Source organism: Rana temporaria, chromosome 5 (genome assembly GCF_905171775.1).
Source record: "Rana temporaria chromosome 5, aRanTem1.1, whole genome shotgun sequence".
NCBI lineage: Eukaryota > Metazoa > Chordata > Amphibia > Anura > Ranidae > Rana > Rana temporaria.
In genome coordinates this window covers 34,226,516-34,239,540 of record NC_053493.1, presented here as the reverse complement: position 1 = coordinate 34,239,540, position 13,025 = coordinate 34,226,516, and the positions used below count along the sequence as shown (strand labels likewise).

Here is a 13,025-nt window from a genome sequence, read left to right as displayed (position 1 = left end):
GTAAAGGTAAAAGTTTACCTTTACGCAGAGGCGCATTTCGGGCGGTATTACCGCGGTTTCCCATTGATTTCAATGGGAAGGCACGGTATAGGAGCGGTAAACACCCCGCTCCTATACCGCTCCAAAGATGCGGCTACCAGGACTTTTGGAGCGTTCCTGCTACCGCACCGCTTCAGTGTGAAAGCCTTTGGACTTTCACATTGAAGCCTGCAGGGCAAGATTTATTCATGCGGTATAACAGCGCTATTTTTAGCGCTGTACCGCATGAATAACGCCTCAATGTGAAAGGGGCCTAGTGCATCCTATGAAAGTATTTAGTGCAGGCAACTCTAAGATACTGAAGGTAAATATTGCAGCAAAAGCTCTTTCATTTTTACTTATCCTTTTAAGTTCACTTAAAATAAAAATAGAAAAATTATATTTATATAAAAAAAATTACGGGTTAAAAAAAAAAAGCTGCAAAAAGTACATTTATTTTTTATTTTATTTCGTGGAGCCTGTGTAAAGCATAGCACCAGCGATCAGCAGATGCTGGTGCCATGCAGATCTCCTGCAGATCTTTCTGTATCTGTGTGCGTCGAGTTTTGGATGAACCGATTCAATATTCTAAAAAAATAATACTGAACGGAGAAGGAAAAAAAAAAAAAAAGGAAGACAAGCTAATCCTAATCAAGGTCTACAAATGCCAGTAGCCTAGCGGTCTTTCCTTAAAGTGGATGTAAACCCTCCATACACCCAGTGAAGTGAACAGCCTCAGATGATACACAGAGATAAACCAAATCTCCCTACATAAGTTTTACATGTATATCTGCTGTCTTCACATTTATATACGGTTTACAAAGTTAAGATTTTGTTAGATTTTCTCTTCCCGTTTAATGTCTGGGCATACAGCCAAGATAGCAAACATTGCCGATTGGAGGAAAGGCGCGCACACACCCCCTCTCATCATAGGCAGAGACTCTCAGAGGTGTTTTGTAACAGGGTCAGCTCCCTGCCAATCTATTTTAGCAACCTCCCCTGACAGAAATGTCAGACTGTTTTTATGAGAATTTGTCAGGAGTTATCAGGCTGATAACAGAGGAATTGTTTAGGAGGGAGCTATGGGACTTGGCTCTTTCAAGAGAGATAACAAAATACTGCAGATGTATGTGCCCAGTTCAAATTCCATGAATTGGGTTTACATCCACTTTAACCTAGAAGACTCATTCATCAATTGAAGTCAGAGCTCCTGATCTTTATCCTTACTTGTTCCAGGCTAACAACTAAGATTGTAATGACAGCCAGACAACCTGCATTTTCATAAAGAGGATCCAGCAGTGACAGCCTACATACTTCCATTAGTATACATTTTCATTTACCAAGAGAAAAAACAAACACCATTCCACAATGTTTGTATAAAAATACTTTGTTGTATATTTTATATATATTTTTTCTGAACCGAGACTGTTCATTGTGTTTTTCAATAAATAAAAAAAAAAAGGTAATAAATATGTGCGCTGGGTTCGGTGTGTAGAATAACAGGATTAGATTCTTCTTCTCTGTTTGATGGGCGGAGCAGCTGGTGGGTCTGTTCTGGTCAGGGTACAGGATGCAGAAACCTATGGAGACAGAGTCATCGGATCAACACAGCTGAAGCAAAACCATTAAAGCTGAACCCCAGCCTTCCCTTCCGGCTGCCACAGATTACCCTCCTGTAATGAAATGGCTCACTCTGATTTCACTGCACACCGAGCATCTCACAACTTCCTGTTGTGTCACTAGGGCAGGAAGCGATGTCCCCCAATGGGCCAAAATTAGCCCAAAAAAAGGGCTCTAAACCAGTGTTGCTCAACATTTTTACCTTGTAGGAACTAGGGTTGTCCCGATACCACTTTTTTAGGACCGAGTACAAGTACCGATACTTTTTATCAAGTACTCGCCGATACCGATACTTTTTTTAAATCTCATGTGTCAGTAGTTTTTTTTTTTTTACATTTTTTAAGGGGGGTGTGGGGGTAAATGTACATTGTCAGTGTGTTTTTTATTTAAATTTTTATTTAAATTAACTCATTTTTTTATTGCAATTCCTTTTTTTTTTATCAGCTCTGTTGGGGGGGGGGGGGGGGGTCCTTTGGTAAGATATCAGGGGTCTTAACAGACCTCTGACAACTCCCCTCTGAGACAAAGAAAGGGACTAGGGACACAAATTCCTCAGTCCCTTTCTCTACAGCCTCAGCTGCACTGAAAATGAAAGGAGAGAAGCCAGCGGCTTCTCTTCATTCATAAACTGAAACTTCATAATCACAGGAGGTTACAATGTTTCAGTTATGTGAATGGACAGAGTCAGTGATCACTGACTCTGTACATTTGCAAAAGGTAGGAGCCGGGTTTACCGGCTCCTACCGCCGTTCTCCATCCTGACAGATCGAGGGGGGACACGGCGGCAGCAAGGAGGGGGGGGCACGGCCGTAGCATGGAGGGAGGCATGACGGCGGCAACAAGGAGGGGGGAAACAGGGGCAGCACGGAGGGGGGCATGACGGCGGCAGAAAGGAGTGGGGACACGGCAGCAGCACAGAGGGGGGGACACACGGCGGCAGGACGGATGGGGACAGGATGGCAGCATGGGGGGACACGGCAGCAGGACAGGGGGGGGGCATGACGGCGGCAGCAAGGAGGGGGGACATGGCAGCAGCATGGAAAAAGTTGGCAGCATGGAGGGGGACAGCAGCAGAATGGAGGAGGAAACAAGGACAGTCAGCGGTGATCAGTGCTTGTAACTCCCCCACCGCACTGATCACCCTGACTGTCCAGGTATCGGGTGAAGCATCGGAGCATTTGCACCGAGTACAAGTACTCGGGCAAATGCTCGGTATCTGAACAACCCTAGTAGGAACCCTTAACCAAAAAGTTTAAGATCTCGGGGAACCGCTGAAAAACATTTTAAGATCTACAGTTTACAGAATATTGGATCTGATCAGCGAGTTGTAGATGTACAGTGGAACCGCGGATTGCGAGTAACACGGTATACAAATGTTTCACAATACAAGCCATTTTTTATTAAAAAATAAATAAAAAAATCAGACTTTTGCGAGCAGGGTTCAAGCCGCTGGGGTGGTTCCCGAGTGTCTCAGAGCGCCACTGCACCTCTGGCCAGATACAGTACTGCATACACCGGAACCAATTATCCGAGTTCCCATTGATTCCTATGGGAAAACTTGCTTTGGTATACAAGCATGCTTCTTGAATAGATTATGCTCAGAATCCAAGGTACTACTGTAACAATTAAATGCAGAGCAGCACAGGGAAGCCGCTGCAACTTGCCTTTTCCCCTTGATCCCCGATAGTCCTCCTCTAGTTCATCCCAGGTGATGTCATACAGAAGAGGAGGACCTGTGGGGAACAGTAATTAACAGTATGGTTACTGAACCACTCTGCAAATCCATAACACAGGGTTTCTCAAATGGAGTTCCACCACAAATGAATATTGTGCTGGAGGTATATCTGCCCAATGTTTTCAGTATGCATTGATACCCGATGCCTCCTCTGTAGTTGTGTATCATGGCTGGATCAGGAGGTGTCATCCTGTATATGGCAGCAGTGAATGCAGACTACAAAGAGAAGGAGAGAAGGCAGGGGCATAGGACTGAATGTAGCAGGCGGTGAGCGCATAATAGCTCCATGTACAGTTATGGCATCATAACCCAATGCTATTATGATCTCACCTACTGCCATGTTGTTCAGTCTCATCCACCTGTGTTCTCCCCCTCTCTGCATTGCTGCTGCCATACACTGGATGTCACCTCCTGCTTCAGCTATGTGCTCTCTCTCTGCTCAACCCCCAGTCTGTATTCACTGACGCCTTGTACACACAATGCTCCGGCTCTCTGCATCACACTGCTGCCATACACAGACTCATCAGGGGATCTCACCTCCTTATCTAGCCATGGGCTCCCTCTCCATGCTTCCTCCCACAGTCTAATCAGCGCTGCCATTGAAAGTCCCCCTCCTCCTTCACCTCCCACTCTCTGCACTACTCCCGGCGTCTCCCTCTGAGCTCACAGGAGCCGGAATTATAGAGGAGACATCAGGTATCAATGCTCGTCAATAGTACTGACCGTTACAGAACCCAGAAAACCCCATTTACTTGCCTCTTGCAGCTTTGATCTAATTAGGCCGGCAGAGATGTTGAGGGAGTTATCAGTCATGTCCAATTTTGGAATTTCTGGCAGTTTTGGTCCAACGACAATCTCCTGAGATTCTGGAGGCAATACAGCCAGCCTGGTACTCTCCTCCCTTCTCCTCTGTCTCTCCTGAAGCTGGGTCGTCCTTGGCATGAACCTGGTAGAACTTACAATGTTGGGTTGTCCTTGTGCCAGACCAATCGGCCTTTCTGTATGAGGAGCACTTTCATTGGGTTTATTTCTGGAATCCCAGGATAAGGAATGTGACGGAGGATTGTACTCCTGTTTGTAGTCCTGGCTCACTGAGGGTGGAGGATTGTTCTCATGCCTGTAGTCCTGGCTCATTGAGGGTGGAGGATTGTACGCATGTCTATAGTCCTGGGTCGCTGATGGTGGAGGATTGTACTCTGGCCTGTAGTCCTGGGACACCGAGGGTGGACGATTGTATGCATGTCTATAGTCCTGGTTTATTGAGGGTGGAGGGTAATACTCATGCCTGTAGTCCGGGGTCACTGAGGGTGGAGGATTGTACGCATGTCTATTGTCCTGGGTCGCTGAGGGTGGAGGGTAATACTCATGCCTGTAGTCCTGGCTCATTGAGGGTGGAGGATTGTACTCGGGCCTGTAATCCTGGGACACCGAGGGTGGAGGATTGTATGCATGTCTATAGTCCTGGTTTATTGAGGGTGGAGGGTAAAACTCATGCCTGTAGTCCTGGGTCACTGAGGGTGGAGGAGCATAGAAGGGAGCAGGGCAGTCATCGGACTGTCCAGGTGTTTGATAGGAGGAGGTATGAGCACAGTTTACAGCAGAGTGTACAGGAATTAAAGTGGAACTTTCAGGCGCTTTCTGTCTCTTGTTGGAAAATTGATCATCTTTGAGGGAAAAAAAACAAACAAAAAAAAGGTGAAAATTAGAATATAACAGTTTTTTCTTGTTAAAAAAAATAATAATATAATTAATAATAAAAATAATTAATAATAATAAAAATAATTAATAATCAAAAAAAAAAATTTTGAATAAAAATTATTAATAAAAATATTAATAATATTAATAAAAATATTAATAATATTATTAATAAAAATATTAATAATGATATTAATAAAAATAATAATTAATAATGATATTAATAAAAATAATAATTAATAATGATATTAATAAAAATAATAATTAATAATGATATTAATAAAAATAATTAATAATGATATTAATAAAAATAATAATAATAAATAATAATTAATAATGATATTAATAAAAATAATAATAATAAATAATAATTAATAATGATATTAATAAAAATAATAATAATAAATAATAAAAAAAAAAATATTGTGTGTATATAATCTCATAAAAAAATGCTTATTAAATCACATTTAGGGCTCATTCCCATGGGTGTACCTATCCATACACCTGTGCATTTTTGCCTACAAGACATGTACAGGTGTTCCATGCATCCCTAAGCAGGCGGTCTCATTCATGTTGCACTGCTATAAGCAAATATTTTTACTGAATGAGTGTGTATTGTTGCGATTAGCCACAGCAAATCACATGGTACAAATGGGATGCGATTGGCCCCCGTCTGTACCATGAGATCACTGTGACCAACACAGCTAGCAACACAATTTTATACAATGAATGTCATGAAAGGAAGCCATCACAACTGTCATGTTATCTGCTGCGATTGGTCACATGGACCACATGGTACTGGCAGCGGAACGGTACACAAAACATGCAACCTGTAGATTTTTTTAAACGTCGCCTATGGAGATTTTAAAGGGTAAAAGTTTGTCGGCATTTCACGAACGGACGCAATTTTGAAGCGTGACATGTTGGGTATGAATTTACTCGGCGTAACATTATCTTTCATAATATTAAAAAAAATGGGGATAACTTTACTGTTGTCTTATTTTTTTAATTTAAAAAAGTGTAATTTTTTTCCTCAAAAAAGTGCGCTTGCAAGACCGCTGCGCAAATACGGCGTGAAAGAAAGTATTGCAACGATCGCCATTTTATTCTCTAGGGTGTTAGGATAAAAAATATATATAATGTTTGGGGGTTTGTATTAGAGGGAAGAAGATGGCAGTGAAAATAGTGAAAAAACACATTAGAATTGCTGTTTAACTTGTAATGCTTAACTTGTAATACCAACGGCCACCACCAGATGGCGCCAGCTCACACATCTGGTGGTAATAACCTGTAATACCAACGGCTCACCACCAGATGGCGCCAGCTCCAAGCCAAGTCGCCAGGACACTATTTCTTGTCGCCATGGCGACCGGGATTTGTCGACCCCCGTACAGTTACAATCACCTGGGTGGGAAGCAGTTCAGAGATATACAAACAGAAGACAAAAAGGGATAGGTAATGCTGTGTAACCAACCTTTGTCAGACGTGGCCCGCGCCACATACCGCCTCCTGTCCTGCAGCTTTTCTCGGGTCTCCTGAACGCCCTCAAACTCGGGCGCATAGCAAATATGGAGGATCCCACCAAAAAAACTGCGTTCATCTAGTTTCCGCTTGGCAACTCTAAAAATGACAAGACAAAAAGAAGTCATTGGCCACTGGCTTCTTAGAAGTCTTAAGGTTCGTACATACGGTCGGACATCCAACAAAATTTCCCTTGGATTTTTGTCTTAATTGATTTGTCCGATCACACCCATAGCATACACACGCTCTGACTTTTCTGCAAACTTTTCTAACACTTTCCCAACATCACATGGTTTTACTTGCTCTTTACCGCCACCCTTTGGTTAACTTCTGCTATTGTTGGTTGAGTTTAACATTGGTTATGAGCATGCGCATTTGTACTTTGTCCAAAAGTCCGATGGTTTGCTGTACACACGGTCGGACAAGGCACCATCGGACTTTTGTTGCCAGAAAGTTGGTCCGTTCGCAGACCCAACTTTTTGTCCGATGAAAGCCAAAAAAGTTGGTCCGATGGAACGTACACACGGTCGGACAAATACGAAAAGTGCCGGATTTTGAAGTTGGTTGGGCAAAAGTCCGACCGTGTGTACGGGGCTTTAGATACATGAACAGTGAGCTCTCCGTCATAATTCCGGAGACGGTTCCTGTCTGCATGGGAGTTTTGGGTGTTCCCATCTACATTTGTGTGTTCCAACTCCCATTTATATTCTCCATAATAAAAATAAAATCCAGCATGGATGGTGAGAACCCATCAAATTGCTCATTAAAGGTTTTCAGAGATCCCACCAATAGATCTCCCTGTGTCATGTCCCAAGAAGCTGGGGGGGGGGGGGGGGCTGGGGGGTGTTTCGAACTTCCGCTCAGATCGCCCCCCCCCAAAAAATAAAGTGGCAAAAGTTATTAGGGGATGGGGTGGAGCAGGTACGTAGTTTTGATAGGTGCCCACTTCTGCTTAGCAGAAGTTCGAACCCCCCCCAATTATTAGGAGATTGGGGGGGGGGGGGTAGAAAAGTGAAATGCTTAGATGAATTCTTGTTTTAACCACTCAAGGACCGCCGCCTGTACATATACGTCGGCAGAATGGCACGGCTGGGCAGATGGACGTACCGGCACGTCCTGTACATCTACCCAGCCGTGGGTCGCGGGCGCGTGCCAGCGACCCGGTCCGAAGCTCCGGGACCCGATCGCCGCTGGGGTCCCACGATCGGTCCCCGGAGCTGAAGAACGGGAAGAGCCGCGTGTAAACACGGCTTCCCCGTGCTTCACTGTGGCGGCTGCATCGATCGTGTCATCCCTTTTATAGGGAGACTCGATCGATGACGTCAATCCTACAGCCACACCCCCCTACAGTTGTAAACACACACTAGGTGAAACATAACCCCTTCAGCGCCCCCTGTGGTTAACTCCCAAACTGCAACTGTCATTTTCACAATAAACAATGCATTTTAAATGCATCTTTTGCTGTGAAAATGACAATGGTCCCAAAAATGTGTCAAAATTGTCCGAAGTGTCCGCGATAATGTCGCAGTCACGAAAAAAAACGCTGATCGCCGCCATTAGTAGTAAAAAAAAAAAAAAAAAAAATTTAGAAAAATGCAATAGAACTATCCCCTATTTTGTAAACGCTATAAATTTTGCGCAAACCAACCGATAAACGCTTATTGCGATTTTTTTTTACAAAAATATGTAGAAGAATACGTATCGGCCTAAACTGAGGACTTTTTATATATATATATATATATATATATATATATATATATATATATATATATATATATATATATATATATATATATATATATATATATATATATATATAAAAATTTGGGGGGATATTTATTATAGCAAAAAGTATATATTATATATTGCATTTTTTTCAAAATTGTCGCTCTATTTTTGTTTCTAGCGCAAAAAATAAAAACCGCAGAGGTGATCAAATACCACCAAAAGAAAGCTCTATTTGTGGGAAAAAAAGGACGCTAATTTTGTTTGGGAGCCAAGTCGCACGACCGCGTAATTGTCAGTTAAAGCGACGCAGTGCCGAATCGCAAAAAGGGGCCTGGTCTTTTACCTGCATTTTGGTCCGGGGCTTAAGTGGTTAAAGTGGTTGTAAAGGCTGAAGGATTTGAACCTTCATGCATTCTATAAAACGTCTCTGAGCAGCCCCCCCCACCTAATACTCACCTGAGCCTCATCCCGATCCAGCGATGTGCAAGAGAGACTCAGCTGACTCGGGAATCCCTCTCCTCATTGGCTGAGACGGCAGCAGGCGCCATTTGCTCCCACTGCTGTCAATCAAAGCCAGCGAGCCAACAAGGAGAGAGTGTGGGGGGGGGGGCAAGCAGTGGCTCTGTGTGTCTTATGGATGCATATAGCAGGGCTCAGGAGCGAGCACACGAGTGTCCCCAGTGCAAGCAGCTTGCTATTGGGGGCATTGATTAAGGGAGAGGATAACATGGGTTGTTACTGACATGTGGTGAAAATTTCATGTCAATAGAACCTTTAGAAATATATTTACCTAGAAAAATGGTGACATGTTCAATACTTATTTTACCCGCTGTACCTCCCTGCCCCCAGCCAAAGACTGGACAGCAAAGAAGCAGCAGCAGACTGATGGCATCATCTCTCTGCTCCCTCATCAACACATCTGCTTGCATCAGACTTGATTGGCTTGTAATGCTGCCACTCCCAGTCTAAGCTCTGCTGTACTCAGGATTACAATCCTAGTCAGATCCAGGTACAAATCAGTGGTGACTTTATAATATTGGAACATGTATTTGTTTATTGAATACAAACAGCAACTGCATGAACTTTCATATAATGCCTGGAGATCCAGATGTAAAATGATTGCAGCTCTGTATTCAATACTGCAGTGCATTCTGATAGGAGGAGATTGCAGAGTGACAGATGAGCACATCATTTTGCTGCTTCTCTTTTCACTGTCCAGTCACAGGGTGGGGGAGGGACTGTAAGCAACACTTAACTGCAGCAGAAAAAAAATAAAATGGTACAATCATGCCGTGTTGTGGAGCGGAGAAGATCACCTTGCACTCTGTAACCTCTGGAATTTAAGAAGATACACCTCAGTGAACTCCTCTGCAGGGTATTCATCCAGAACGTTATATTCTTCTATGGCACCAAACAGGGCAAACTGTGCCACCAGCTCCTGCATGACCCCAATGGCAGGAACGCCCTGCACCAGCAGATACCGAGACTCGAGGTTGATTGTGAAGACCTAGAAGGAGGATACAACAGATCAATGAGACTCACATACGTCGGCATTCTTCCCACTGACCCCCAATGTAAGGGGCGTCCTTCCCCACTGACCCCCAATGTAAGGGGCGTCCTTCCCCACTGACCCCCAATGTAAGGGGCGTCCTTCCCCACTGACCCCCAATGTAAGGGGCGTCCTTCCCCACTGACCCCCAATGTAAGGGGCGTCCTTCCCCACTGACCCCCCAATGTAAGGAGCGTCCTGCCCACTGACCCCCAATGTAAGGAGCGTCCTTCCCCACTGACCCCCCCAATGCAAGGAGCGTCCTTCCCCACTGACCCCCAATGTAAGGGGCGTCCTTCCCCACTGACCCCCAATGTAAGGGGCGTCCTTCCCCACTGACCCCCAATGTAAGGGGCGTCCTTCCCCACTGACCCCCCAATGTAAGGAGCGTCCTGCCCACTGACCCCCAATGTAAGGAGCATCCTTCCCCACTGACCCCCAATGTAAGGAGCATCCTTCCCCACTGACCCCCCCAATGCAAGGAGCGTCCTTCCCCACTGACCCCCCCAATGCAAGGAGCGTCCTTCCCCACTGACCCCCCAATGTAAGGAGCATCCTTCCCACTGACCCCCCAATGTAAGGAGTGTCCTTCCCCACTGACCCCCCAATGTAAGGAGCGTCCTTCCCCACTGACCCCCCAATGTAAGGAGCATCCTTCCCACTGACCCCCCAATGTAAGGAGCGTCCTTCCCCACTGACCCCCCAATGTAAGGAGCGTCCTTCCCCACTGACCCCCCAATGTAAGGAGCGTCCTTCCCCACTGACCCCCAATGTAAGGAGCATCCTTCCCCACTGACCCCCCAATGTAAGGAGCATCCTTCCCCACTGACCCCCAATGTAAGGAGCGTCCTTCCCCACTGACCCCCAATGTAAGGGGCGTCCTTCCCACTGACCCCCCCAATGTAAGGGGCGTCCTTCCCCACTGACCCCCCCAATGTAAGGGGCGTCCTTCCCACTGACCCCCCCAATGTAAGGGGCGTCCTTCCCCACTGACCCCCAATGTAAGGGGCGTCCTTCCCCACTGACCCCCAATGTAAGGGGCGTCCTTCCCCACTGACCCCCAATGTAAGGAGCGTCCTTCCCACTGACCCCCCCAATGTAAGGGGCGTCCTTCCCACTGACCCCCCCAATGTAAGGGGCGTCCTTCCCCACTGACCCCCCCAATGTAAGGGGCGTCCTTCCCACTGACCCCCCCAATGTAAGGGGCGTCCTTCCCCACTGACCCCCAATGTAAGGGGCGTCCTTCCCCACTGCCCCCCAATGTAAGGGGCGTCCTTCCCCACTGACCCCCAATGTAAGGGGCGTCCTTCCCCACTGACCCCCAATGTAAGGAGCGTCCTTCCCCACTGACCCCCAATGTAAGGAGCGTCCTTCCCCACTGACCCCCCCAATGTAAGGGGCGTCCTTCCCCACTGACCCCCCCAATGTAAGGGGCGTCCTTCCCCACTGACCCCCCCAATGTAAGGGGCGTCCTTCCCCACTGACCCCCCCAATGTAAGGGGCGTCCTTCCCACTGACCCCCCCAATGTACTCCTTACCCCAATCTATCCATCTATCTCCTTCTCTATCAGCTTTTAGAGGATCCCTGAAAACCCTTCTCTTCAGAGAAGCCTACCCTTCCCACACATAACTGTTTTTTCATTTGAGTCCATCTGATCATCCCCCACAGCTAACTACCCTTTGTTCCACTTGACCCTCCCTTCTAGATTGTAAGCTCTAACGAGCAGGGCCCTCTGATCCCTCCTGTATTGATTGTATTGTGACTGTACTGTCTTCCCTGATGTAAAGCGCTGCGCAAACTGTTGGCGCTATATAAATCCTGTATAATAATAATAATAATAATAATGTAAGGGGCGTCCTTCCCCACTGACCCCCAATGTAAGGGGCGTCCTTCCCCACTGACCCCCAATGTAAGGAGCGTCCTTCCCCACTGACCCCCAATGTAAGGAGCGTCCTTCCCCACTGACCCCCCCCAATGTAAGGGGCGTCCTTCCCCACTGACCCCCAATGTAAGGGGCGTCCTTCCCCACTGACCCCCAATGTAAGGAGCGTCCTTCCCCACTGACCCCCCCAATGTAAGGGGCGTCCTTCCCCACTGACCCCCAATGTAAGGGGCATCCTTCCCACTGACCCCCAATGTAAGGAGCGTTCTTCCTACCAATATGTGGCCCTTTTAACCCTAAAAGGGCCAAAACAGTCCATTGTGCTTGGTTGTGTTGCACCCTCATACACTTGTGTTTGGTGGCCCTGCCTGCCTTCTGGTGCCATCTCAGCCCATTCAGAATGAACTGATGGAAATGGCACATCGCCTTCCTGTGTGATTCATGGTTGGAAGCGGCCCTTAGAGAACATTCACACTCTCTATTGGTGACGGACATGGAGGATGAAAACCAACATTTACAAGTTGTCCCCAGAACAGGGGGAGGGGGGGGGGATTTCCAATGGGGACACCAATTCCAGGGACAACTGACTTAAGTCTCATTCCCACGGGTGGCCGGGGAGCGGTAAAATCAGGCCGCCCACCTGAAGAAGACTGTACGCTGGCTGCTCAGCACTGTAGAAATGAAGCCCTGGCCTGGTCACATTAGGCAGCCGGGACCACCAAACAAGCAATTGAAGTGTATGAGGGCATTGCAACACAACCAAGCGCAATGGACCATTTTCGGGGGCGGTGGTTTGGCCTTTTCAGGGTTAAAACAGCCAAGAGGAGCCAACATGTCGCCTGTCATCCACCACCATTGATAGGAAATGAGAGGCAACAAGGGCTGGAGAGGGGTGGGACTTCCTCTAACTTCCTGTTGGGTCTCTGGGACAGGAAGTGAAGGGAATGACTGTAATAGTGCACTCCTCCTCCTCCTAGTCTTACCAGAACTAAATAAACTTTCGGATACACTTTCATCTATAGTGAGCCCCCTGCAGCCAATAACAAAGACAAGAAGAGGGCATGCTGGGACTAGTAGTTCCCCCCACAGGTCACCATCACACACCCGGACTGCTCTCAGTCTCCGTCCTTCCCGGTACTTGGCCCTCGAGGCGCAGATTCTCCGCTGCTCATGGTGTGGTCGCACCTCCAGATGTAAACGAGAGTCCTCACACGCCATCTTTCTCCCGGGCAGTAGACTCTCGTGGGGACTGTAATCCACCAAACTCCTCCCAACT

General features: G+C 46.7%; 1 protein-coding gene across 2 annotated transcripts; it reads right to left on the bottom strand.

The window, feature by feature from the left end:
• Nucleotides 1-1,415: 1,415 nt before the first annotated feature.
• On the bottom strand, nucleotides 1,416-12,977 carry RBM48 (RNA binding motif protein 48). 2 transcript variants are annotated; one of them, XM_040352361.1, is made up of 6 exons: nucleotides 12,854-12,977; nucleotides 9,634-9,824; nucleotides 6,543-6,688; nucleotides 4,709-5,037; nucleotides 4,130-4,540; nucleotides 1,417-1,598 (listed from the first exon to the last, which is right to left on the bottom strand). In XM_040352361.1, exons 1-6 carry the CDS (start codon nucleotides 12,965-12,967, stop codon nucleotides 1,524-1,526), a joined length of 1,266 nt encoding a protein of 421 aa, XP_040208295.1. In that variant the 5' UTR covers nucleotides 12,968-12,977; the 3' UTR covers nucleotides 1,417-1,523. The 2 variants fall into 2 exon arrangements, with proteins under 2 accessions (XP_040208294.1, XP_040208295.1); XM_040352360.1 differs by having other exon boundaries at nucleotides 1,416-1,598; nucleotides 4,130-5,037.
• Nucleotides 12,978-13,025: the final 48 nt, after the last annotated feature.

Coding starts and splice junctions, on each gene's coding strand:
- RBM48 (XM_040352360.1), bottom strand. CDS start 12,967: ATGGCGTGTGAGGACTCTCGTTTACATCTGGAGGTGCGACCACACCAT. Junction 9,825..12,853: donor GGAGACTGAGAGCAGTCCGG/GTGTGTGATGGT, acceptor TCCTCCTTCTAG/GTCTTCACAATCAACCTCGA. Junction 5,038..6,542: donor GCGGGCCACGTCTGACAAAG/GTTGGTTACACA, acceptor TTTCCCTCAAAG/ATGATCAATTTTCCAACAAG.